At 40.0% G+C, this 25,584-nt stretch overlaps 1 protein-coding gene across 2 annotated transcripts in view; it reads left to right on the top strand.

Annotated features, from left to right (window-relative positions):
• KIF16B (kinesin family member 16B) overlaps positions 1–25,027 on the top strand; it is a 217,322-nt gene extending 192,295 nt beyond the window's left edge. For both annotated transcript variants that reach the window (XM_054023261.1, XM_054023262.1), the window contains 2 exons: positions 4,907–4,990; positions 24,371–25,027. In XM_054023261.1, coding sequence (XP_053879236.1) covers positions 4,907–4,990; positions 24,371–24,529 — 243 coding nt within the window. In that variant the 3' untranslated portion in view covers positions 24,530–25,027. The remainder of the gene's footprint in view (positions 1–4,906; positions 4,991–24,370) is intronic.
• The last annotated feature ends 557 nt before the right edge of the window (positions 25,028–25,584 follow it).

The raw sequence follows: 25,584 nt of genomic DNA, 5'->3' as shown, positions 1-25,584 counted from the left end.
CCCAACCCAGCATGGGGCAGAGGCCCCATCACATACGCTAACACACATTAAAAGAGCACTGATCTACAATCTCCTATCTGACAAAAACAACAAGGAGTCTGACGTTTCCTGGGATTATTTAATTCACCATTTTCTTTGAAGTTCAGCCAGAAGAGCTCTGAGCATTTTAGCTCTTTGCGTGTGCATGTGTGTGTAACAAAATTTGTATCTGGAGGCTAATATAATTAAGTATGGTAGAGAAATGCCTCTGCAGTCAAAATAAAAATTAGAACTCTTGCACACCACATGTACACACTTCCCCTCAGGAAATCACTCTAACTCACTCAGGGCTGTCCCAACCCATACGCAAAGTACGCAGCTGTGTAGGGCACCAGGAAATTTGGGACACCACATTTCCTGGTGCCCTGAGCAGCTGCGTGCTGCTCCAGCCCCTGCTCCGCCTCTTCCCCATGGCCTCCGCCCAAGTCCTGCCCCCACTCCACCCCTTCCCCAAAGCCCCTGCCCCTTCTCCGCCCCAGCCCTGCCCCACTCCACCCCTTCCCCAAAGCCCTCGCCCCTGCTCTGCTCCGCCTCTTCTTGCCCTTGCCCCGTGTGGTAAGTGGAGCGACCTGGGCCGAGTCTGCTCCGTTCCACTGGCTCCCAGCCATGCTGCCTCTGAGTTCTGGGGGAGAGTTCCCCTGCACCCCCCAAGGCTGGGAGCCAGGGGAGCAGAGTAGAGTGGGCTGGGGATGGCATAGGGCACCAAAATGGCTAGGAACGGCCCTGAACTCACTATTCCTGTCAAGCAGGGAATGGGTTTGTTAATTTGCCCTACAGAAAACACATCACCGCCTCAGCAGACCAAGAAAAGGACAAAACATCCAAACTGTGGAACTGTTGGCAAACATTTTCAACACCACTGCAGCAAGGGAGGGAAAAAGTCATGTTAGAAGAAACCTAGACCCGTAGGAAATGAGAACGCTTGTGCTGCTGTCTTAATGTGTGGCATGGTTTTAAATTACATTAATGAGAAAAGTTAGTCCTAATAGCTAAGGTGTGGCTGCCTGGGAGTTCAGCTGGATGACAGGGTAAATGAAAGGTCAATTGATTTTTCAAAGGAATGATTTTATAACCCTGACAGTCTTCAGCTCTGGATACTATATACTTTTTTTTACACTTGTTTTAGCTGAGACACAGACCCATATACATAATCTACCCCCCTCAGACATCCTGTGCATTTGAGTCCATGAACAAGCGTATGCAAGTGAATTTCAGTGATGTATAAATATCAGGAGTGTGATAATCTCTGGCAAATGTAATACAATTTGCAGCTGCTTGACAGTTTCTTAAAGGCTTCCCACATTGCCAGTGACAATTTCACTGTATGCATTAAAATGTTGCTACCATTAGTAGCTCAAATACCAGTAATATTTTAAAAACGTCCTAGTTTCAGATACATTTCCTAGTTTATGCCTGTAGAGACAAATGCTTTTTAACTTTTGAACTGTCAGGTTGCTGAACTGAGTGAAGTTTTCTTTTAATTGATTCCAAACCTCATGTTAAACTACACATCAGAACAGAAGCTGCTTATACAAAATTATGGCAAAATGTCTCATGGCTTGGTATGTTCATATTACTGGACTTTTTCTTTTTTTCTTTTTTGTTACAACAGTCACAATTCTGATATAAGAATCGCTGTCATGTTTATACATCACATATTTAGTAGAACCTCTTAAAATTAATGATTTTCCCCCACAAAAATGCAAAAGAGCCTCCTCTTTTTAACCTAATCAGTTGTACAAATCATGGCAGCTGTAAGGAGACCACTGCCAGTGACACATAAACATTATATACTCTACCACATAATTACAAAGAATATTTACATTTCTTCATAATTGTTAACAAATTTCTTTCCACTTATGTAATATAAAAAAAAGGGTTTCTAGCCCTCTTGATTGCAAAGATGACCTTCAGAATGTCAATTGGCTATTAACTGATGACTTGATATCTGCCTGAGTCTGCAGCCAGTCTGAAACATGAGTTCTAGTGGTTTGAATGTCTCCCTTTTGTTTCATGGGCTGTTAGTAATGAAGACTGACACTGTTTCTGCTAAACTTATAAGAAGTAAATGTCAATATTGATTACATTTCAACAGTAACTTCTACAATGAAAAGCATTGGAAGTCACTGTTGAAAGGTAATCAATATTAACGTTCACTGCCTATCATTTTAGCAGGAACATCAAGTTAATATGCATGCTTTTGTGTGTCATTGTTGGCTGTTTTGACAGATATTGAGGCGGAGTGGGATAATTAATGGCTTTCAAGAATTGCTGTAGTGGGGAAAAAAAAATTCACACACATCCCTTCCAAATTTAACCCTTTTCCCAAAAGTGGGAGAGAGGCAATGTTGTATGTGCTCCCAAGTACCAGAAGCTTGCCACTTGGAAACCACAAACCAAAACCATCTCCCACATCTTCTTGGGGAGAAAAAAGCACCAGCTGTTCCCTACCCAAATGCCCAAACCTCCAGCTGTCACTTACCTGGATGCCAAAGCCTCCAGATAGCTCATAAGGTGATGTTACTGGTTGTCTGTCAGTATACTGACACAGATATGACAAGTATGTGCAACACATTTAAAATCTGGGTCAATGTAAAATAAAATCAACTGAGTTTAATATCAAAATTAATTCATAAAACAATGTTGTACTGAATGACGTGGATTAGAGGGATGGTGACTGGGGTGGGATGGTCAATGCTGCATAATTTAGCTCTAGTGTGCTTTTTAGGAGGCAAGATCCTCACAGTATTTAATTTGTATACTAAAGATAGGCCTGAGCTTCAATGTTCTGATCTGGATCCAGATTCTGACCTATACCCTTTTCCCCAAGTTTCAGGTGTTCAGAGCCTAGCTTTTGGACAGCCATGAAATTCTGATCTGAGTCATGTTTCATATTGTGAACCTCCACAAATTTCAGAGTGGGTTTGTTTGGCTGAGGCCCATCTCCAATATAATGAACTCTTGCTTTCCTGGTTGCAAAGATTTGTATGGCATAGTGATTCCAGAGCTATGCAAGGGTTAAACTGTGTGAGTAGCCTAAGGTACCCTTGTCTACCTTAGCCCTGATCAAGATGATCTTAGAGAACCTAATGGCTCCAGAGAAGTCAACAGAGATTTTTCTCCTAAAATGGCTTCAGAAAGCTTATGCATTACAAAACTATTTTTAGGATTGCTGTGCATCCCGCACTTTGGTGGAATGATCCTGCTTTTCCTGAGTCAGTCCCATATCCAGCAAGATTACTAAATCTCAAATTGAATTTAGGTAGGGAAACCCCACCTGCATTTAGCCAATACAATATGTTTTGACTCTACAGGACAAATCTTGAAAGTGGCAACCCTAACCTTTATATTTGGGTAAACTCATTTTATTTAGAAAGAAACAGTCCCCAAACATACAGCGAAATATGTTTTTAAAATATAAAACATATCTTTTTATTTGTCTGACCATTATACCTAGTGGTCACATAATGCAGTGATTCCTAATATAGCATAACTTCTTCAGGGGTGAGATTTTTGCCGTCCATCAATATCGTTGTACAGATTAACTAAAAAAAAATGTGATTAATGCAATGAGAATTGTTACCAAGGACATAATTGCTTTTATACTACAATATTAGGCAACATGCTGCTAATTCTCTAAGCTTGTGGAAGCAAGTAGATGAAAAGAAAATGGTGGGGGAAACTCGAGGAATATAATTTTGAGGAAAAAGAGGTGGATGTAGTAAAGAGCCTCTCCACCACTGCCCCCTGGTGCACCACTTCAGATTACTCACTTGAAGATGTCTAGACAGGAACTAAATGTAACACTCTAAATTATCCACATCAGGGTTTAACAAGAGAATAGGGTTGAAGAATTATTGCTGAAAAACTGGAGATTGCTGAAGAACTCCTCTACATTGAGTGTTTATGTTCAAAGGCAAAAATAAAGCTTGTAATTTAATATACTGTGCTTCTGCATATTGTACACAAGTATAAACTCCGTACAGCCCTAAAATATACTTATATACTAGGCGATAGTTCTTTTATTTTGTTCTCTCTTGACATCCTCAGGCAGCCAGTTTGAATTTGTGTGGAAAGAGGCAATTGTTTTTGGAAGTGCCCCACTCTGAACAGTGACTCTAACAATGAAATTGTGTGGTTGCATGTTTGTGTCTCAATGATTTCCTCATTTGACACGGTCAGTGATAAAGTGAAGATATTTTTCACTACCATAAGCTTTTACCGTATTCACGTGGATTCTGTTTGGACACTCTAAAGTTAGGCCGATTATTCAGTAAAATATCCTGATTATAGGTTAACATGTCTTTATGCTCACCCGCGGTGACTTTTAATAACACACTGCCACTAACCTAGGGTCACCTGAAGCCCACCGAAACTATCGCAAAGCATGATTTCAGTAAAAGCTCTCAGATTTAATGATGGAAACTATATAGCTATCCTAGACAAAATCAAATGAAATACATGGTAACACAATCGGAGATAGCTTACAATGATTTTAACAGATGATTCTGATCTTTAAAATATATAGAATTCCTGAGCAGCTCATATTCTCTTCTTTGCAGCCAGTGTAATATGCAGGTTCAGTTTACAAACTTTTGATTTTTATGTTGGTAGACGGAGACATTCGAATTCCTATATTTGCTTTGCCATTATTCACTTGCGACAGTACAACCCTATTGTTTTAGTACTGATTGGATTATATTAACATTAGTAGAACAGCATAATGGGGTTGGACCTAATGGCATACACTATAACTTGTGAATATTTGTCATTTTCCTCTCTCTGATCACTTTGTGTTTTAAAGAGAATTTTTTTCAGCTTAGCTTATCATTTACAATACCAATTAATTCTCTTACATCTGTTACAGCTTGCCATTTTAGAATTCCCTCCAAAGAAGCTATTTGGAAATAAGGATGAAAGAGTGATCGCGGAACGGCGGAGTCACTTAGAGGTAATGGTAATTTTTTAACAAACTTTTGAGAGTGTATTTAGACAGGTCACAAAAACAACAAAGAGTCTGGTGGCACCTTAAAGACTAACAGATTTATTTGGGCATAAGCTTTCGTGAGTAAAAACGAAAGGAGGTTTTTACTCACGAAAGCTTATGCCCAAATAAATCTGTTAGTCTTTAAGGTGCCACCAGACTCTTTGTTGTTTTTGTAGATACAGACTAACACGGCTACCCCCTGATACTTAGACAGGTCAGGCAGACAGAACTCTATACGAGCCATTCCCATATGGCAGAAGTTAAATAGTCTATTTGTAAGTGTGAAATTACTTGCTGCTTCATTTACCACAGGAGATGGCAGCAGTAGATTGCAAAGTAATGAAACATGCTTATAAAAAAAATCCTTCTGGTCTTTTTTTTTTTTTTTAAAAAAAGGCATCTTTAGTTTTGTTCATAGGAGGTTTATTTATTTAAGGAGGAAAAGGTGGTAGATGAGGTGAAGTAAGCGTTCAGTGTAGACAGATGGTCTCTACACAGCGTAAGATTTTAAAGAAGATTGCCTACTATAAACTCAATTTATTAACTGAAGATTTGCCATATTTTATCTTAATTACTATATCAGAATATCTGGGGATGAAGACGCAGGCACTCTTTAGGCTTCATTGAGCTTTATTTGTAATCTAACTTCTTTTGAATTTACTTTGCTCTCTGAGCTAGTATTAGAATTAACTTTGATTGTAGCATAACAATGTTTCTGATACATCCTGTTGCTGGGGTGTGCATACAGTACACAGATCCAACTTCCAAATCCTTCTAGCTATTCTACCAGGCACCTGTGGGGATTCTGTATTTCATCAATAGCTCATTCATCATTCTAATATAGGGTACTGGGGGGAGGGGGAGGGAGAGACGCCAGATTTTGTAGTAATGTATACCACTCTGCAACCCTGTTATAGCTAATGGGGTTGCACAGGGATGCAACTCCGTATAGAGTTGGAGCCATTGCATTAAGTTAAAATAATAAGTGCTGTTTAAACAGAACAAAGAGAAAAGCGGGGGAGGGATAGCTCAGTGGTTTGAGCATTGGCCTGCTAAACCCAGGGTTGTGAGTTCAATCCTTGAGGGGGCCACTTAGGGATCTGGGGCAAAATCAGTACTTGGTCCTGCTAGTGAAGGCAGGGGGCTGGACTCGATGACCTTTCGGGGTCCCTTCCAGGTCTAGGAGATAGGATATCTCCAAAAACTAAGAAAGTTGTATCCTACTTGAACCTTCTGATTCTTCTTTTCCGTTAATCTTTTTCTACCCTGTTTCCCCGAAAATAAGACATCCTCCGAAAATAACAGTTTTGCCTCTTGCAGTTTTGCCTCTCGTTGTAATATAAGACATCCCCCCGATAATAAGACCTCCCCGATAATAAGGCATCCACCGATAATAAGGCATTTTTCATTTCTGAAAAATAAGACATCCCCTGAAAATAAGACCTAGCGCATCTTTGGGAGCAAAAATTAATATAAGACACTGTCTTATTTTCGGGGAAACAGGGTACATACCACAGCATTTTGTGAAACACAAACCTCTCTTCCCACTGACTTTTGAAGGGCTACTACCCAACAGTGTAATTTCAAAATATAATCTGTTTCCTGCTTCAGATTCTTCTACAGTAATTTTAAATGCTTTTCATATTATTAAATCTATGGTTATATTCCATTCTCATTGCTGGAATTAGCTTCCATATTTTGTGTCCCACACAGTAACTTAATCCCTTGTCTTTGTTGATTTTATTAATTGATTTTATTGCAGTGTTTATACATGTACATCTAAATATTCTAACTGCTTTGTAAAATGATGGGGTTTGGTCTTGGTTATATCCTATTTATAATTTTAGATATACTCATACAAATAGTCTCTAACATTTAATGTATTATACCCACCTTAATTAAATTAAACCATTTAAACCTTGTTTATTAGCTATATATAGTTCAGCTGTCATAAGATCTGGACACTATTTACATAAATAAATACACTGTTTCCCCATACATATTGTACATATTCCCATATTATTCAGTAATCCCCAACAAGAAATACTAAAGAGACCAGTGTCTAACTGGATACTAACACCCACTGTCAGGAAAAGCCTGATCAAAGATTTGTGGTAACACACTGTAAAAGTGCAATATTTTGGATTACCAATGACAGTGTATTCTGAAGCTTTGCCCCTGCTACTGACAGTGCTTTGCTGGTGGCTTCTATGACTTCTGTGCTGTGAACTGACACCTGAAGTACGGCAGCTAGCTTGGTAGAACAGAGTGACAGAGGCTGTTTTAGCAATAACTGGCTCCAAGATCAGTAAGGCTTTTTTAATAATCACAGCACCTTGAATTAGACCTGGAAGCAAACTGGCAGTGCAGAACATGTTGGTGTAATGTACTATAAACTACTGATTCTCTAAAAGCGTTGGTTGCTATACTTTGCACTAGTTGAAACTTTCATGTGGTCTTCAAGATAGAGTACATTTCAGTAGCCTCAACTGAAGGTGAATAATGAATGGATGGCCGTGGCAAGTGATGCAATGCCTTGGCCAGCTGAATATAAAACTAGGCATTTCTGGCAAGGAAATACATCGAAACTGAAGACTGACTACAGTACCTTGATGATCAATAGACATATGCCTCCAGTTCCTCGTGCCATCAATCATGAGCTTCTCCTTATCCATATTCACTCTGACACCTAGCTTTCATCCACATCCCTACATCTGCTGCAGCCAGGGAGAGCAAAGAAACAGAAATGCCTGAATCCAATGAAGAAGAATCCTAGAGTTGGTAGTCTTCAACATATTGATGACATTGCATCTCATAATACGTCACCATCTCCCTTTGAGTCTTGGGAGATGATACGCATCAAAACATTTATATGACCTTATTTTGTCATTTGATATGACTAATGTAGAATTAATACAAGATTTTTAGAAGAGAGATTGAATTGTCTCCCTGCAAAACAAAAATGTTATGTTCTTTTCAGAGACTCTATACTGAGTTTATTGGATGCAGCCACAACTGTGTGTTACACCATCACAATGTTCTGCATGAATACTGAACTTGGATTTGTCAAGGTCAGAAGTAGGTGTTTTTCTCTGGTGGATGACAAAATCTGGTCACTCTTCATAAATGATATTCAGTTGTTTACATTCCAGTAGTGTTTGTAATCTTGAACAGACTCTGACTTCTGTCACTATTTCCTGAACATCTCCTATCAAGGACCAGACAGACTTTGATGACTAATCAGATTCAATTAAAAAGCAACAGAGGGTCCTGTGGCACCTTTAAGACTAACAGAAGTATTGGGAGCATAAGCTTTCGTGGGTAAGAACCTCACTTCTTCAGATGCAAGACTTGCATCTGAAGAAGTGAGGTTCTTACCCACGTTCTTACCCGCGAAAGCTGATGCTCCCAATTCTTCTGTTAGTCTTAAAGGTGCCACAGGACCCTCTGTTGCTTTTTACAGATTCAGACTAACATGGCTACCCCTCTGATACTTGACAGATTCAATTAGTAGCTCATCTCTGGTGAGCAGCAACTGCTTCTTTCGAGCCAAGGCAAAATTTAGGTTTTTCTTACTTTTTGGAATTAACCAGACTGCATCAAATTAAAAATGTTTAGTTCAGTATCTATCCATTTACGGATTAAGGCATCCTGTACCTTAAGCAAACTCCCATCTCAGGCTAAATTCAACAGTTTGTCTACAAGAATTATTCCTTGAATCATCAGCAGCTGAGATATCCTTGTGGCTTCCTCACTTTGCATCAGAACCAGTTTGTAGCTGGTTGCAATATTTGGTCACAGCTCTGTGTTCTGAAACATTGAAGACTCTCCGAGTGGAACTTATCTTACCGGATGATTTTCCACTGTTCAACTTCAAAATGAATTAAACATTTAACCTGAACTATGCAGTAGCATAAACTATTTGATGATTTAACACACGTATTTTAATTGGCTTCCCTTGACTGGCTTTGGTCAAGGAAGTTTTCCGCAATGATAGCAACATTTGGCAAATGCATTCTTTTTCAGGAATCACTGGTAGTTAAGTAGCAGTTTAATGTAATTTTCATATACTTCTGTTGTTTCTGGTTCCAGCCAAAACAGGAAGTAAAATACTGAAGTAGTATGAGGATTTTTATGGCATTTTTCAACCCAACCAGGGCCAGAATATCTTTGGAAACTTCATGCGAGACTTCTCTTTTGGCTTGGGTGAGTGGGTGGCATTTGAGAGAGAACCTGTGTTTTGAGAGAAGGAGACGCAGAAGGTTGTGGTCTGCATGGGTCCTCGTCACATGTTGGGGCCGTTTGGATGAAAAGGGTCCAGACAGCCTCAAATTAAAGTCATGGTTGTTAACTACAAAACAGGATCACCATAAAAATTACTTGAAGTTTATATGTATCTTAATGTGTTCCGGTCCTCAGAAGTTCAAAACTTTTTCAGTAAATTCATTGATAGGAAAATGTGACTTAAATTATCCAAAGAGTAGTCTTTGTAACCTTTGACCAGTCTACATATTTATAATTCAGAGGCTTTTGGCATTGAATTTTTTAATATAACACAGGACATCCACGTCTCTTGTGTGTATATTGAATTACTGCTGGTAAGTTTGCACAGAGAAATCTCTTTTCTTCTAGAGAACTGAGAGAGGCTAATTGTTTATTCAAAATTACCTATGGTAAATCTAAATTCTGGGCTTTAGCAATAATAAATGGTCTATTTGCAGTCCATTAATTGTTTCATCAGAGACCTGTTTAGGGTAAAACTCTAAATTAATTTTTCAGTTGCTTAACGACTGTAACCTCACTTTAGAGCCAACTTTGCTTGATTAAATCTGCCTTAACTGAAACAGCCAAAAATTGTGTTGATTAATTTTGTTAATAAAAGTTAGTGTGTATTTTCCCTTTCATGCAATTAGACTTCTGTAAATAAGAATAGACTGTACTATCCTATTTTTGTTGCTAAAACTACAAGGAATGTAGACAGTTTGGGGTTTTAAACTGGTAAATAAACCAAAATGGAAAAGATGTTTCAATACATTTGTCTGTTTCCATTTTGGTTGCAAAATGTGTTTTCAGTAGAATGTAGTTGCTTAGTTGGTTAGCTAGATGTATTCCCCTTAGGAGGGATTGGCTAAGGAAATGTCACTACGCACCAAGCATTACTTGCCCCCACCCATTTCCCCAATATATCCCATTTGCAACATCCACTGTTTTTCTTCTCCTAAACACAAAGACCTACACTCCAGTTTATAGAAATACAAGATTTAGGTCCGTAGATCTCAAAGCACTTTACAAAGACAGATTAACACCATTATTCTGCACTTTCTGTATATTTGAATATACAATGCCGGCTATACAAGTGCATTAAATGGGCCAGGTGTTTAACACCCCAACTCCAATCTGTTTGTTACCTGAGATAACCTAGTTCACATTATTTACAGGCAAATTGAGAAGATGAGTACTGTATAAAAAAAAAAGTGGTAATCAAAGTCAAGTGTGGTAAATAAAAGTTGCCTTTTTCTGGTTGACTTTCATGCCAGTGAACCCAAGTACAAAGAGCTGTCAAAGCTACTGATTAGATGTCAGTTCAAAGTGATTATTAAAAGACAATTGTTAGATTCTAGTGATGAGCTTGCAACAGCTTCCTTAATATCAGAGCTTTAGGAAGAGCTTTAAAGCCAGCTTCTCATTAGCGTGGTTCTTCCAATTTGATTGTAGGCCTATGATAGTATGAAAGTAACTACTGCCCTTAGAAGCAGCTCTCCCAGGTAGTTTTTAAAGTGTTGAGAATAAATTAAGAAACCATTCAAAGAAAGATTGAAACTTTACTTTTCATTATACATGTGCCTATGTACCTGCTCATTTTGCTATTGAAAAAGCAAACAATATTGGAGATTTGCAGCACTCGATTGTACTGGAGAAGGTGCCAGTTGCATGGTCTCAGAGTCCGTCTGAACTTTGAAATGTCGCTTGTTTTGGGGAAGCATTTTTTTTAATTCCCCAGAATAAGAGCGGTACTATAACGGAGGCTCCGATAGGAAAGAAACCAACACTAGCCCAGAAAGGAGAGCATAGTGGGTTGATTTTGTGAATATCAAATATGTTAACGCATTTCTAGGATGATAGTTTTAGCTATAGATACACCGCTTCCTCGATAGAACGCGACCTGATATAACACGAATTCGGATATAACGCGGTAAAGCAGTGCTCCGGGGGGGTGGGGCTGTGCACTCGGGTGGATCAAAGCAAGTTCAATATAACACAGTTTCACCTATAATGCAGTAAGATTTTTTGGCTCCCGAGGACAACATTATATCGAGGTAGAGGTGTAGCTAGATTTGGCCTCTTATAAGCTATATTTGCATTAAGAAAATATTTTTAAAAACAAAAATAATAAATGAAGCAGTGGCTTGCGTGCAGGAAATAAAACCTATTTAGTTAGCCACTTTGATGCTATATGACACACCAGTTTCATGACTCGCGGTGCACCACCAGGGTTGCCCAGAAGCACCTGGTACATCCCCTTTGAAGTGGCAGTCTTTAGTGTTTTAGCAGCTGTCAGCAGTGAAGAGATGAAACATTCCAACATTTTTGGGTGGCACTGTCGTCTTTGTATCAGACACCATCTTCAAAAAGTGAATGATTTTTCCTAATAATTACATTTAATAGATACAAATAAAAAGAAACTAAGATTTTTACATGCACCAAACACTTGCATACTCTACCTTAATTTAAATGCAGGTTACGAAATATAGTGTGAATAAACTCCATTGAGATTCAAACAGAACAGAGCATGTACAAAATATTGTATTCTAATTATATTGGTGGGGGGAAGAGTTGATCAGTTCATGAATGGAAACCTGGGATTATTTTCTAGAAGAGTTCAGTTCAAACCTCCAAGTTAGCCTAAAAAGTGGTCTACTAGACTTGAATGGATTGGTAACTGGAAATAACCTATTGGATTGATTCACTTCAATCCAGTGGCCAAAAGTAATTTACTGTCGGGCACTTGCAGAATTGGATTTTCAAACCTGATTTGCAAACCTGGATGTCTAACGTTACTTTTGACTGTTATAAATACCCCTCAAACAGCTTTTAGGTTCCTAAATATGACTTCACTTGTTTAACTTCAGGCACCCTCTCGAGTCATAGATTTAAGGCCAGAAAGGACCACCAGATCTCCTAGTCTGACCTCCAGTATATCACTGCCGTTAAACACCATCCAGCCATCTTCGCACTACACCCAACAATCAGAATTAGACCAAAGAATTACAACATTCAGGAGAGTGAAATGTTGTGTGCCACAGGCAGAAAAAATAGGTGGGACCAAGGTGCACTGGATTTTTTGCGATAAAAATATAAACTTTCTTGTGCAATACATTGTCTTTTCAAAGGAAAAAAATAGGATCAATCATTCAGAATTTTCAGCCTTTTCACAAATTTTCTTAAAGTATCGTAAAAAGGAGGGCACCATTAATGTTGATTACAAAATTTATGAGTTAACCCATTTCAGACTTAGTTTAATTTCACATTAGTGCTTGTAATAGTTACATTTTGTTTTGCTGTCAGTTCAAGACATATTCCTCAATATCCTCTTGCAAAGCAAGTTGAATAGTTGCCATACCTGTATAGCTTCCCAATAACGACCCCCACAGTCTGGAGCTGAGTGTAACAATAAAGTGAGCTCTTGATCAAGGACACAAGGTGCAACTCAGTGCTGTCCTTTTTATGAGACAAGTTTATCAGTCATCCTCCAGTTTTTGATTTCACCAGAGGAAGCTGAAGGTGATGCATGTCAAGTACTTTGGTAGCTATTTGCCAAGGCCACTCCAGCAGATGACATGCTGTCACTGCTGGCCAAGGGATGTGTAGTAAATTGAATTCCTTTGTTGCAGTCTGTGAAAAGGTTTTGACAGGATTTGTTTTGACTTGTGCTCTAGAGAAAAGATTGATTTCCTTCACTAGCTCGGTCTGTTTTGATCTTTTTAATATGGCCTTTTACTTCCAAAAGCAGATTCACACAGATATAGCAACTGTAAATCACAGTTGTTCTGTGACAGGCTATGGGTATGGTTTTTATTGGAACTACGTAAAGCTAATGAATGTAACCTTTTAACATGCAGACATTGTAAAATATATTAAGTCCCATAGATTGTAAATGAATTTCATTTGTTAAATGTAATATCAAGCAGAATATTATTGCAGTTCATGAACTAGACTGACTTTAGAAGTTAATTCAACTGATGCTGGATAATAATAATTCAACATAATGTGCTCATGCTGTTAGACTTGAACAGAAAAATTATCTAAATAACTATAATGAAAAGTTTGGTTTTGCAAAGATAAAATAGCAGTTTCACCTTGAATTTTAACCAGCCTCTGACAGAATGCTTTTTATGTTAAAAAAAAAAAAAATTAATATTAATGTATCGAATTCAAGTTGTTTGTTATCACTGACTAAAATTGAGTTTTGTTTGGACTTAGTCTCCTGAGTGCCTAGGTAAATTCTGAAAATCAGACTTAAGTTCCTAAGTCACGTAGGCACTTTTGAATATGTTATCCCAGATCTTTGTGCTGTGTGTATATTATGAAGACATCTGTAGCAACTCTGGGCCAGATCCTTCATTAGTATAAATTTTCATAACTTCACTGACGCTGCACTGACTTACATCTGCTGAGAATGGCGTCCTCCATAATTCAGGTTGTGTTCAGATTCGTAGTTCTAATGGGAGTTAAATCCTTTTTGTTACTTAAGCAGAAAGTTGTGGACGTGCACCAGAGTCACAACGCTTGCTCTTGGGCAGAGTTAATTTTTTGGAGAATAACAAATATTTTCAGTAACATGAGTTCCGTTATTCATTTTTTTAAATTTAGACTTGCAGTCTAATATTTCCTGCAGGTCCCACTAACAAACGGGTTGCTTCTAACGTGTTGAAGTTCAGGTCTATATGTACCTGCACACAACTCAGACATAGACTAGTTTAAAAAAAGGTATTAGCATTATTCATCATAACTGTTGTATTCATGGTTTCCTAGCAAACACAACCAGCTTACAGGAGAAGCAGTGATGCTCTGATGTCCGTTCTGCAAAACACACACACACACACACACGCACCCCTCCCCAGCAAGTTCCTCTCCACACACACCCCTCCCCAGCAAGTTTCTCTTTCTGGTTCCTCCTCCCTGGGGAGTCCCTGTAACTGCAACCTTGGATTTTCTTCATTCGCACATTGTAGACATCTGAAACCTGTCTGTCAGCAAGAGAACTTAATTTTGGTGAGGCCAGAGTTAAGATTGCATGTGTGAGATTCTGAAGAATTGGTTAAGTGCATTATGCATGGCTGTCTGGTGGAACTGAAAGATAGTTTGTTGTGGAGGTGAGATGTCTGAGTGGGTGTTAGGAATTGTAATCTGTGGGTGGTAAAGCATGCAAATTGAGGTTGATCTGGATATTAAATGGTGATTGTCTTGATTGATTTTTTACAATTGCATTGGTAGGAAATATGTGTAAGCAGCCTTAACTCTGTTAACCTTCAAAAGATTGAAAACACCACTATCAGGAAACAGTATTGCTTGGGTGGGAGGGGCAGGTGATACAATTCAGCATTAGGCTGAATCATGAATTGAGTAGCAAGGGTTTGGCTAAAGGAATCCATTTCATATTTTTTGGTTGTGTAGCGTGAGGCCATTTCACCAAGCACTGGACTCAGTGAATGCCTGGAACTTTCATAGAATCATAGAATATCAGAGTTGGAAGGGACCTCAAGAGGTCATCTAGTCCAACCCCCTGCTCAAAGCAGGACCAATTCCCAGCTAAATCATCCCAGCCAGGGCTTTGTCAAGCCGGGCCTTAAAAACCTCCAACTTTGGGGCAGGTCACACTCCCTTTAATATTGTAACTAATGCAGTTGTGGCGTGCTGCTTTAAATCCATTTATGTGTCATTCTTCTTTCTCCTGTATGTCCTGATTAACCTCTTATCTTTGTGCTTACACAAATTATCTAATTGCAGGGGAAGGGCTCTGGTTTAATATTGATGGATGTGTATAGAATTATAATAGATACAGAGGTATTTACAGTTTCTTTTATTAAAATGAGATTTCCATAACTTTGTGCACTAATGACAGTGTTGTTTTGTTATAAGCAAAGTCCAGAACTTGATTCTTTCCGTACAAAAGATACAGGACCAGATGATACTGTAACATTTCTAGAAAGGTATCATTTGTGCTTAGATTTTCAAAGAAATAACAGCTTTTAAACACTAAATATTTTCTCAGGTACTAAGATTTTTTTCCCCTTCATATAAAATTGAAACTGCCCACAGTAACCTCAGTGTATTTACAGTAGTGTGGGGATCTAGAGAAGACTAATTACTATATAAAGTGCATTAAGTGTAACTCAAGATATTGAATAACACAAGCTAGTATGCTCATATATTTTACTCGAGTTGATTTTAGGCTATCTTGCAATATGTTCCAAGATAATTTGGAAAAGAACTGATGCCAATGTATTTTTAGCAAGGGTGGGTGAAGCATTCTTGTAAGAAGAACCTTGAATGCAAGTCTGACTGTTTAACTCTTAGAGACAAGGTGAGTGAGATACAATATTGTATTGAACCAGCCTCTGTTGGTGAGAGAGAGAGAGAAGCTTTCGAGCTTACATAGAGCTCTTCTTTAGGTCTGGTAAGCATGCCCAAGCCAGGTCTGTGCAGCTGCAGAGATGCAGCTGTGCCTCTGTAGCGCGTCTAGTAAAGACTCAGCAGATGGGCGAGAGCTCTCCCGTTGCTTTAAAAACTCCACCTCTGTTCGAGGTGGTAGCTATGTTGGTGAGAGAGGCTCTCCTGCGGACATAGCACTGTCTACATGGGGTTAAAGTCAGTATAATTGCATCGCTCAGGGGTGGGGATTTTTCACACCCCAAGGGATGTGTTTATACAGAAGTATGTATGTAGTGTAGACCACGCCCCAGAGTGTCAAAGCTAAATACAAAGTGGAACAGATTGTTTAGCATAAGCAGTTAACGCATATTTCAAGGAGCCATGCAATGTAAAGTGGGCCGTTAACACCTCTCCAGTCATAGGAAGGAAAGAGAGTGGGGGAGGAAGCAGCTGGGAGAGTTGTTAGTGGGTTATAGGCTGTTTTTATAAGCAGTTTATTTAATAATAAGTACAGTGTGTCTGTTCAGTCCATGATTTTTAGTGTCCAGCAAAGTTATGAATGTAAGCTCCCAGGCTTGTCTTTTGAAAGTGTTGTGCAGGTTTTATGTGATGATGAGGACTGATAGGACAGATATAGAGTGATCGTTTTAAGTGTTCACCCAAAGGTGATGTGGTGTTTTTGTCTTCTAACATTTTCCTGTGTGAGTTCATCTGAGAGCGTAGTGATTGTCTGGTTTCACCCACATAGTTGCTATTGAGGCAGTCAGTGCATTGGATGAGGTATACCGCATGTTGTGATAGGCATGGATCTTGAAAGGTGTATTATCAGGGCCGTTGATCATTGTAGCACTGCGGGTTTTGCATCTGTTGTTCAGGCAGGGTCTGGTACCGCTATGAGTTTGTGTGTCTTGGTCTGTGGGGAGTTCGTTTCTGATTATGAGTTTAGAGAGGTTGAGGGATTGTTTGAAGGTCAGAAGAGGGGATTCAGGAAAGATGTCTGTCTGTCTTTCTTTTTCTTTCTTTCTTTCTTTCTTTCCTCATTGAGTATGGATCCCAGTGTCGGTGATAAGTGGCAACTAGGGGTGTGCGGTCAGAGGGGGTTTTATTTTTGTATTAAAGTAGGCTCCCTTGGGATATTTGGGTGGCCCGTTCTACTTCTTTAGTGGAGCATTCATGTAAGGTGAAGATGGTGTTGAGCATATTAAAGTGTATATCCCAGACTTTTATCCTCAGAGAATATTCTGTGGTATCTGAGTGCCTGACTGTAGATAACAGATTTTTTGGTGTGTTTGGGGTGGTTACTGGATCTGTGAAGGTTCTTGTGGGTTTCTTGTATATAGTTGTGTGTAAGGTTCCATTGTTGAAGCTGATTGTGGTGTCCAGAAAGTTGATGCTGTTGTGGGAGTATTCCAGAGAGAGTTTAATAAATAGTTGGGGTGGTTGAAGTTGTGGTAAATATCTATGTTTGTCATCTGTCCAGAGGATGAAATAAATCACTGATTTTATCATGCATTTGTCCATAAATTCTTCTTCAAGGTTGCTCATGAAAAGGTTGACATATTGGGGAGCCATCCGCATAGCTGTTCCCATAGCTTGGACTAAGTGTTTGTTGTTGAATGTAAAATTATTATGAGTGAGGATGAAATGGATGAGTTTGGAGATGTGTTTTGGGGTGCATATCTGAGGGTTGTCTATTGTCAGGTAAATATTTGAGGGAGGCAGCTATGGCATGATTGTGAGGGATGACAGTGTATACGGAGGTGACATGCTTGGTGGCAAGGATGGTGTTCTGAGAGGAGTTGTTAATGTTGTGGAGTTTGTGGAGGAAGTCAGCTGTGTCCTGGAGGAAGCTGGTCCTTTGTGTGGTGAGTGGTTCGAGGATTGTTGCTGAGAGTCCCGATATTCCGTCAGTAAAAGTATCATGGCCAGATATGATGGGTCTGCCTGGGTTCCCTTGTTTGTGTATCTTGGAAAGCATGGAGAACATCCCTATGGTGCATTTGTGGGTTTAATGCTGAGGCAGTTGGGGATAAGAATGCTATTTGTAGACAGCACATGGCCCTATCCTACTCCACTTCCTGCCCTCTTGAGCTCCGACACCTTCCTGCTGCCTCTAGGCCAGGGGTCTCAAACACGCGGCCCGTGGGCCACATGCAGCCCGCGGAGTCTTCCCTGCGGCCTGCCAAGCTCCCTGCGTCCCCCCTCCTCCCAGTTACTTCCTGTCGCCGCCAAACCCCCGCCCCGAGTTATTTTATGTGGCAGCTAAGCTCCCCGTGCGCTGCTCCCCAATGTTTGGGGCTGGGTCTCTCCCTCGGCCCCGCCTGCCGCCCCCACGCACCTCTCCTGAGAGTCCCCCAGCCTCACTTGCTGCCCCTTCACTGCCCCGGAGCCTGCAGCTCATGCTCTGCTCTCCCGGCTTCCCGCATCACTTGCTGCCACAGGGTCCTAGTGCCCCCTCCACTAAGGTCAGGCAGGCTGCCCTGCCCTAGTCCTGAGCCTCTCCAATGCCCCGAGCTTCTCCAATGCCCCAAACCCCTCATCCCCAACCCCACAGCCCTCACCCGTGCACCCCCTCCTATCCCAAAACTCCATCCCAGAGCCTGCACCCCCACTCCCTGCCCCAGCCTGGAGCCTGCACCCAGCACCCAAACTCCATCCCAGAGTCTGCACCCCTGACCCCCTCCCCCATCCAAACTCCCTCCCAGAAACTTAGGCAGGTGGGGGCGGAGTTTGGGCCGCAGGTTCTGGGCACCACCAAAATTTCTACAAACCTGCTACCCCTGGAAGAGGCAGAGTAGGGGTGGAGTGATGATGCAGCCCAATGCAGTGAGGGGGGTTTTACTGAGTGTATATATATTATTAAAACCGCTTGGAGGAGGAGGTGGAGAAGAGGTGGGGCCTCATGGAAGGGGTGGAGTGGGGGCGGGGCCAGAGGCAGCGAGGGGGGGGTGTCAGTGAAGCAGCCCTCGGGCCAATGCACTAGTCCTCATGTGGCCCTCGTGGTCATTTGAGTTTGTGACCCCTGCTCTAGGCTGTGTGCCAGTTCTTACTCTGATCCCTAGACTGACGTGCATAATAGACATGCTTGTCCCATGCTGTTCACTAGCCTAAGGGCTGGATTAAGAAACAGTTGTTAGGGTGATATCAGGGAGCCACAGTGGGAAGGAGTCCTATGTCAAAGCAGTCTTGTATGCAGCCAGAAAATACGGCAACGTGAGACTTGGTGCATACAATAGTTCTAACCCATCCTAAGTTCCAGCTGCTACTAACCCTCAATGCCCTCCCATTCCCACCCTCTACCGGTTTCCAAATAGCCAGTTCCAATTTATTATCTACCTAAGAACTAGATAATGTCCCAATGGTTCAGAATTAGTTCAGTTTGCAACCCCTCAGCTCCGTTCTTCCTTATGAGTACCATCTTCATTCTTTTCCCTCTCCATGATATGTATAGCTATGCCTGCTGCCTGTTCTTGGGCCATCACACATCCATTTACGAAGTCTCATTCCCTGTGGCTCTTGCCCGTTTGCAAGGAAGAGAAGCCAAGGGAACAATCAGAAATGACTAAATGTTGCAAAGCACAGTTCTAGAGAGAAGACATGAAACCCTTAGACCTCACCATTCCTTTTGTAGGATCACCTCAGATCGTGCACTTTGCAAATCCTGTCTCTCCATGAGACACTGCCTCCCATCTGTGTGTGTCAGCATGCCATCTCCAGAAGGCTGCTTCTTAACAGATTCCTATAGTTTGTAATAATACTTGACATTTTATATAGTGCTTCACATCTGAAAACCACTGCAGAAAAACATCAGTTACTCCTCATGACACCTCTGGGAGGGAGCGAGAAGAACTAATATGTTTAACCTTTTTAAAATTAAATGGTAGAGAAAACACCTGAAGGTGTTTCCCCTTTTCCCCCATTAGATGGATCTAATGATTTGAGGAAGATCAAGCCGGCTAACATTCTGGCTTGTGCAGTGACACTGGATGCCTGAACAATCAGAGTCTTTTAGAGTCTCTGCCGTTTAAGCAGATCTTTCTTTCTTTTTGTCACTGCTTGGAAGCCCTCATAGCTAACCAGACTCCAGTTTACCTGCTCATTTTGCACTAGATTCTAATACCCTTGCTTAGGAGTATCTTAGGCTGAGGTACTCCCATTGAAACCACATGTACTGATTGCAGAGTAATGTGTTATACAAAGTGAGCTTGAAATCTGCCCCTTTTTATAATATTTCCATCTTTTCTATAGAAAATAGCCATCTGGTTTTCTTCTATGAATAGTTTAAACCAAGATTTGGCTTAAAACTTGTAACATTCTCCTCTTGTTAACAGATTATATAGTAGTTATATGGCTGGGGCTGAGCAAGACTAGCATTTTAATAAAGGGAAAGATGGTTCAGTGATAGGAGTTGGGTGAACAAGATAGGCATTCCTTTTCCTGAGTCTGCCATTGATTCTTTGTGAGACCACGGGCAAATGTATTAACATCTGTACCTCAATTTCTTCAACTATAAAGTGAGGATTATTCCTTACCTCACCCGGCTCTGTAAGGCTTAACTCATTAAGGTTTGTAAAACTGTGAGCTCCTTTAAATACAAGTGCAAAATATTTCATTATTGTGGGGGTTGTGAAGCCCAGTATGACAAGAAACCTGCTATAAAAAATAGTTAGTAAGTTTGGGAAGGACCCTAGAGTCCAAACCCCTGATGCTGGAAGTTCCTTTCACTTTCTATAAGTACTGTAGCTGATGAGTTTTAAAACAATGCAAAGATTAATACAATAAAAATAAATCTAATTCTTACTAACTCTGCTATTGGTCTCAGAAGCTGTCACTCTTTTTAACATATGAGAACAATGTAATTGAGTTGTGTTCCCTGTTAATATGCCACAACCGAACGGAAGATAAGAATCCTTTTATATTCCAGAAAACTTTTCGGTTTTAATACTGTTAAATTAAGTTATGGATTCATGTTAAAATATGTAAAATTATGAGGTCCCCACGTAGTGAGGTAATGCAAAAATTGTGACATTGCACATCAGATGAACACTGGCCTACAGTTATAGAAATAATTCAAATAATAGTTTTTTTAAACTTGAAATGGTTCTAATTTCACCATTCACCAAATGAAAATGGAGGGAAAGTAGCTTGGCCCATTCAACAAAAGAAGTAGCCGTGAGGCTTACAAAGCTTTCTGTAAGTTTTTCTCCTGCAGGGATACTGGCCATGCAAGGTTAAAGCTTTGAGGTTTAAGTTTGTGTAGTTCACATAATATAGATCTGAAGTTAGTCAGTCTAAAGGACATGAAAATGTAGGACAAACCAAAAGGGCAGAACCATCACCTTTCAAATCTTGGGGACACATGCTTTGAACCTAAGAATAAAACTGAATGGATTCCTGCTTTAAACATTTCCTAACATAGTGGTAATAAAATTCCTTTACAAAGTCATCTTCCATATTTCTTAGTGTATTCTTGGACCAAATGACTGATAATATATGTAGATATACATGTTAAAGTGTTTAAGTATAAGGGCTGTCCATCTAATGCCAAGATTCCATTGCCATCATTGGAAAACGCATAGATATTTACAATTACAGTGGGTGTTTTGTAAGCCAACAATTTAACAGTGTAAACACTAGTAACAGCATGAACTCAGACATACATTTTGAACACTGATTGCTAGACTAAATAATCCAGAACAAGTGAATATTGTAATTTTTGCTATTCTGAAAGCATTTACCAGAATGAAAAATAAAATAAGTCCTAAGAACATGTCTCTTGGAATATTCGTAATAGTGAGTTCGATAGTTAACTTTCGAAGTTAACACTGCAAGACTAGAAATAGATGTTGATATACTGTAGTACATTCCACATTTGGGGGATAGCAAGGCATTGAGTGAGGCACTGTTAGTGTAGTGACTGGATAGGAAGTCATGACAACAATGTGTGTAACCTTAGTTTCACATGTGGTCTAGGACACGTTTCACTGTACTATGGAATCTTTAACTTCCAACCAGCACATCTGGACCAGCCAGTATGGGGTGAAGACAGGGCCGGCTCCAGGCACCAACCCAGCAAGCAGGTGCTTGGGGCAGCCAAGGGAGAGGGGCGGCACGTCCGGGTCTTCGGCGGCAATTCGGCAGTGAGTCCCTCGCTCCCTCTTGGAGCGAAGGACCTGCCGCCGAAGACTGAAGCAGTGGCAGTAGAGCAGATCGCGATCGCGGCTTTTTTTTTCCTTTTTTTTCTTTTTGCTGCTTGGGGCAACAAAAACCCGGGAGCCGGCCCTGTGTGAAGGGCTCAATAGCCCCAGACTGCACTGCAACATCAGTGCTGCATACGAGCCCGGATCCAGAGGCTATTAAACAAGGTAGCACATACTGACATACAGTATATGGTGTTACTAGAGTGCAATATATGGCGTTGAAATCTTACTTCAAAATGAAATTTCAGCAAAAAAATATAGGGGGTGGGGGGAGTAACATTTTCACAATTTGTTTTCCACTTTCCAGCTAGCTGTAGTGTTCCAATGATGATTTCTGTGCAGATCTGGAAAAATCATGTGAAACAATAGTTGCGGCTGTTACCATTTTCATTTCACATACATATACTCTCCTAGCACAGGCCTTCTTTGTACTACCATTAGAATTGCCCAGCCTACAGCAAGAATAGTGGCTTTACAGGAAAGGCGTGGCAGTAAATCACCTGGCCACGCAGACCAAAGTGAATACGATTTCCTTTCTGATGACTGTGACTAAAAAATTGGTACCCTCTGTTAACCTTCAGATCCAGTAGACTGGAAATACTGCAGTAACTTTCCACTACTAAAACTCGAGCAGAGTGTTATATTTTTACATTTGATTTACTTCCCTATTCATCCTTCAGGCTTTATCGGGTTGGGATTTTTTTTTTAAGGGACCCTACTTCGTGAACTAATTATGACAAATGTTGACACAACATCTGTTGCCTGCTTTAAATTATCTCCTAGTCTGTTGGAATTCATCTTGAAGGCATTTTCGTAATGAATTTTTTTTTTTTGTGAACATTAATACAACCTGTGGGAGATCTGAATAAAAAAGAAAATCGACCAGTCCTGCCAAGAGAATAGCTTATGTGCCAGCTGCTTTTTTGTTATCCTGCATCCCGTGATATTAATATAGTTTGTTTCCAAGACTCTTAACAGCAAATGGATAAATAGCTTGTTTTATTATGGAGAAGTTCTTCTTGAAAAGAGAGCAGGCAATGTGGACTTTAATTAGGGTGATTGCTTCCCAGAATGGATTGATTAGGGTTGTATGCTGCATTCAGGTAACTGAACATCACATTAATCATAGGATATTGTACTAAATAGATTTCTTCCCCCGAATACATGATTAGTGTGTAATATCTAAAGATATGACAAGTCAGTTATCTTTTTAATCCAGTCTGTAGCAGAGCAAAAGACTTTATCCTTTTACTTTAGATCAGATTTCCCTTGCAGCTATTTGCATGGAATCAGGGAGGTGATATTTTTGGTTACTCTTTCGTACAGGTCTGTGTGTCTGCCTGAGCCTATGTTTTATCTACCACGTTTCATTTGAACATTTCAGGCGCTGTTTGTTAAATCACACTAAAGGTTCATCTTCCCCCCAAAACCTTACTTTAAAAAAAAACCCATTGGTTTTGCAAAAGTGATCTTTATGTTGTTTCTGTCACAATTTCACAAGATATAAATGGATACAATTCGTGGAACGGTTGGTAAATATTACTGTTTGGAACTGGAACACTTCTTGCATTTTTATTTATTTTAGACAGTTTTAGGTGGATTTCACTAAAAGGACTCAGTTCAGAGATCATTACTGCACCACACCTTTACGTGGGGGAGGCTATTGTCTGGTTGGCCGAGGAAGGGGGAACGGTGCTTTACAGGTAGGGAGAGTCAGGGGCTCCTATGAATGGTCTGGTAGGGAGCCAACTGCCCTTTCTTATAGCCCACCTTAACCCTCCTACAAGGAGGGGTGGATAAGGTCCCAGCAATGGGTTGGCTGGGAGACCTAGATGGAAAAGGAGGGTGGGGTGGCAGAAGCCCCCGGGATAGTTATTGAATGAACATGCGCTGTACACTTTTATCTGCCAGTTAGTCCCAGACATTTAATAATAGAGTTGCGGCCTTATTAAAACCATATCAAGTGTCTCCTGTCCTTTTCGGTATAGCCGGACAATAAGGAACACATGTATAATTTATACAGATGACCTTGATCAAAACAATTCCTTTTCAATTTAATGATTGTGGTACTGAGGTGCTGAAAAGATTTCTTAAGTTCTTTTGCATCGATATTTAGTGAAATTCCTACAGAGCTGGAAATTCCTACAGACCTGCTGCAATATTTGCTAGCTTTGGGTGTTCTTTTCCAGGCATGTTGGTAAGCCATGATTAGCGGAGAGTATTACTCTGGAGGTAGAATAAAATAGTAACAATCCTGGGAGGAGAAGAATATAGTAAACATTTCTTTGTATTACCTGACAACAACATAAACATTTCAGAGACACATTTTATAGGATGGTATTTAAATATGGTTAGTTATTAAAATGAACTTTTCCAAGTTCACAGAGATTCGTTTTAACTATTTTTATTTTGTCTTGTATTTAACTCTTCAAAATGACTGTAACCAAAGTGATCATGAAAACACTGTGACAAAGTGGATTTCTTTTCTCAGAAATACCTCAGGAACTTTTTCTGCATGATGCTCAAGTCTCCATCATCTCCGTTACACATCGATAAAGTTGGACCAACCCTGTCAAAACACACCATCTGTGAGTTCTCACCATTCTTCAAGAAAGGAGTGTTTGACTACAGCAGCCACGGGACCAGCTAACTGTTGTGGCCGGGACTCTTTGCCAGTGGAGCAGAATCCAAAGCTGTGCCTTCCATTCTGTAGTGTCAGAAAAATGCAAATAAAGAATCAATCTCCATGCCTGAAAATTTCCATCCGAAATTTTGCCAGTTAAAAACAGATATGCAACAATGCTGACCTTCATCCTTTAGCGGTTGTCGTATTTAGTGCCTGCGTTTTCTTGGCATGGAATATACAAACATTTGTTAGTGCTCGTTGCTCTGGTAATGATGTACAAAAATTCTAATTCTCATGCTGTGTTGGGATCCACTCATTAGTGAAAGTGCTTCCTTTACGTTTGCTCAGACAATTCATTATAGTACTGCAAGATTATCTCCTGTTTACTGTGGTTATGTAGTCATAAGGGGAGTTTTTCTAATGTTCAGTTTCCACCAAGCTGTTTCTTAAGATTATTTCCTGTTTTTCATTTCCCCTTAACATATTGTGGCATTTGAGATGATACTCACGCTCCATTGGTATTTATTTATCCCAAGAAGCACGGTTTAACTATTTGATTGTACAGTTTTCCTTATAAGAATCAAAGGACCTGTGACTTGAACGTTTACAAAATATGTACTGCAGAGGATTTTAATTCAGACTCTGTAAAAGTCTTCCATGCTTGATTATACAGATGCAGAATGAATCACTTGCCATTAATTAAAAGAAAGGAAACAATAGTTATTCAAGAATGAGGTCAGCATCTTTTCTCATTTTCTAATGACCTGGAATGTAACTGTATACTGTGCACTTTACAGAGGTCTCAGCAATGCATAAAACTAAGGTAAAAAGCTATATATTTTGGAATAGATGATTTCTTCACAATAGAGTAACACTTATCTGAATTTTAGTTGCACAAATTAGAATTTACGAGGTTTTACTAATACTTTAAAATTACTCAGGACTTGTTTAGAATTGCACATGTATGTACAGTATAGTATCCATTTTGTATTACTATAGAACAAAAAAACAATATTAACTGGAATGAGGACATGTACAGGTTATGTATAATAGATTGTGTAAAAAGTAGAGCTGTCAAG

Source organism: Malaclemys terrapin, chromosome 3, assembly GCF_027887155.1.
Source record: "Malaclemys terrapin pileata isolate rMalTer1 chromosome 3, rMalTer1.hap1, whole genome shotgun sequence".
NCBI classification, from domain to species: domain Eukaryota; kingdom Metazoa; phylum Chordata; order Testudines; family Emydidae; genus Malaclemys; species Malaclemys terrapin.
The sequence above is the reverse complement of the archived record's forward strand: the minus strand, read 5'-3'. Positions and strand labels throughout refer to the sequence as shown.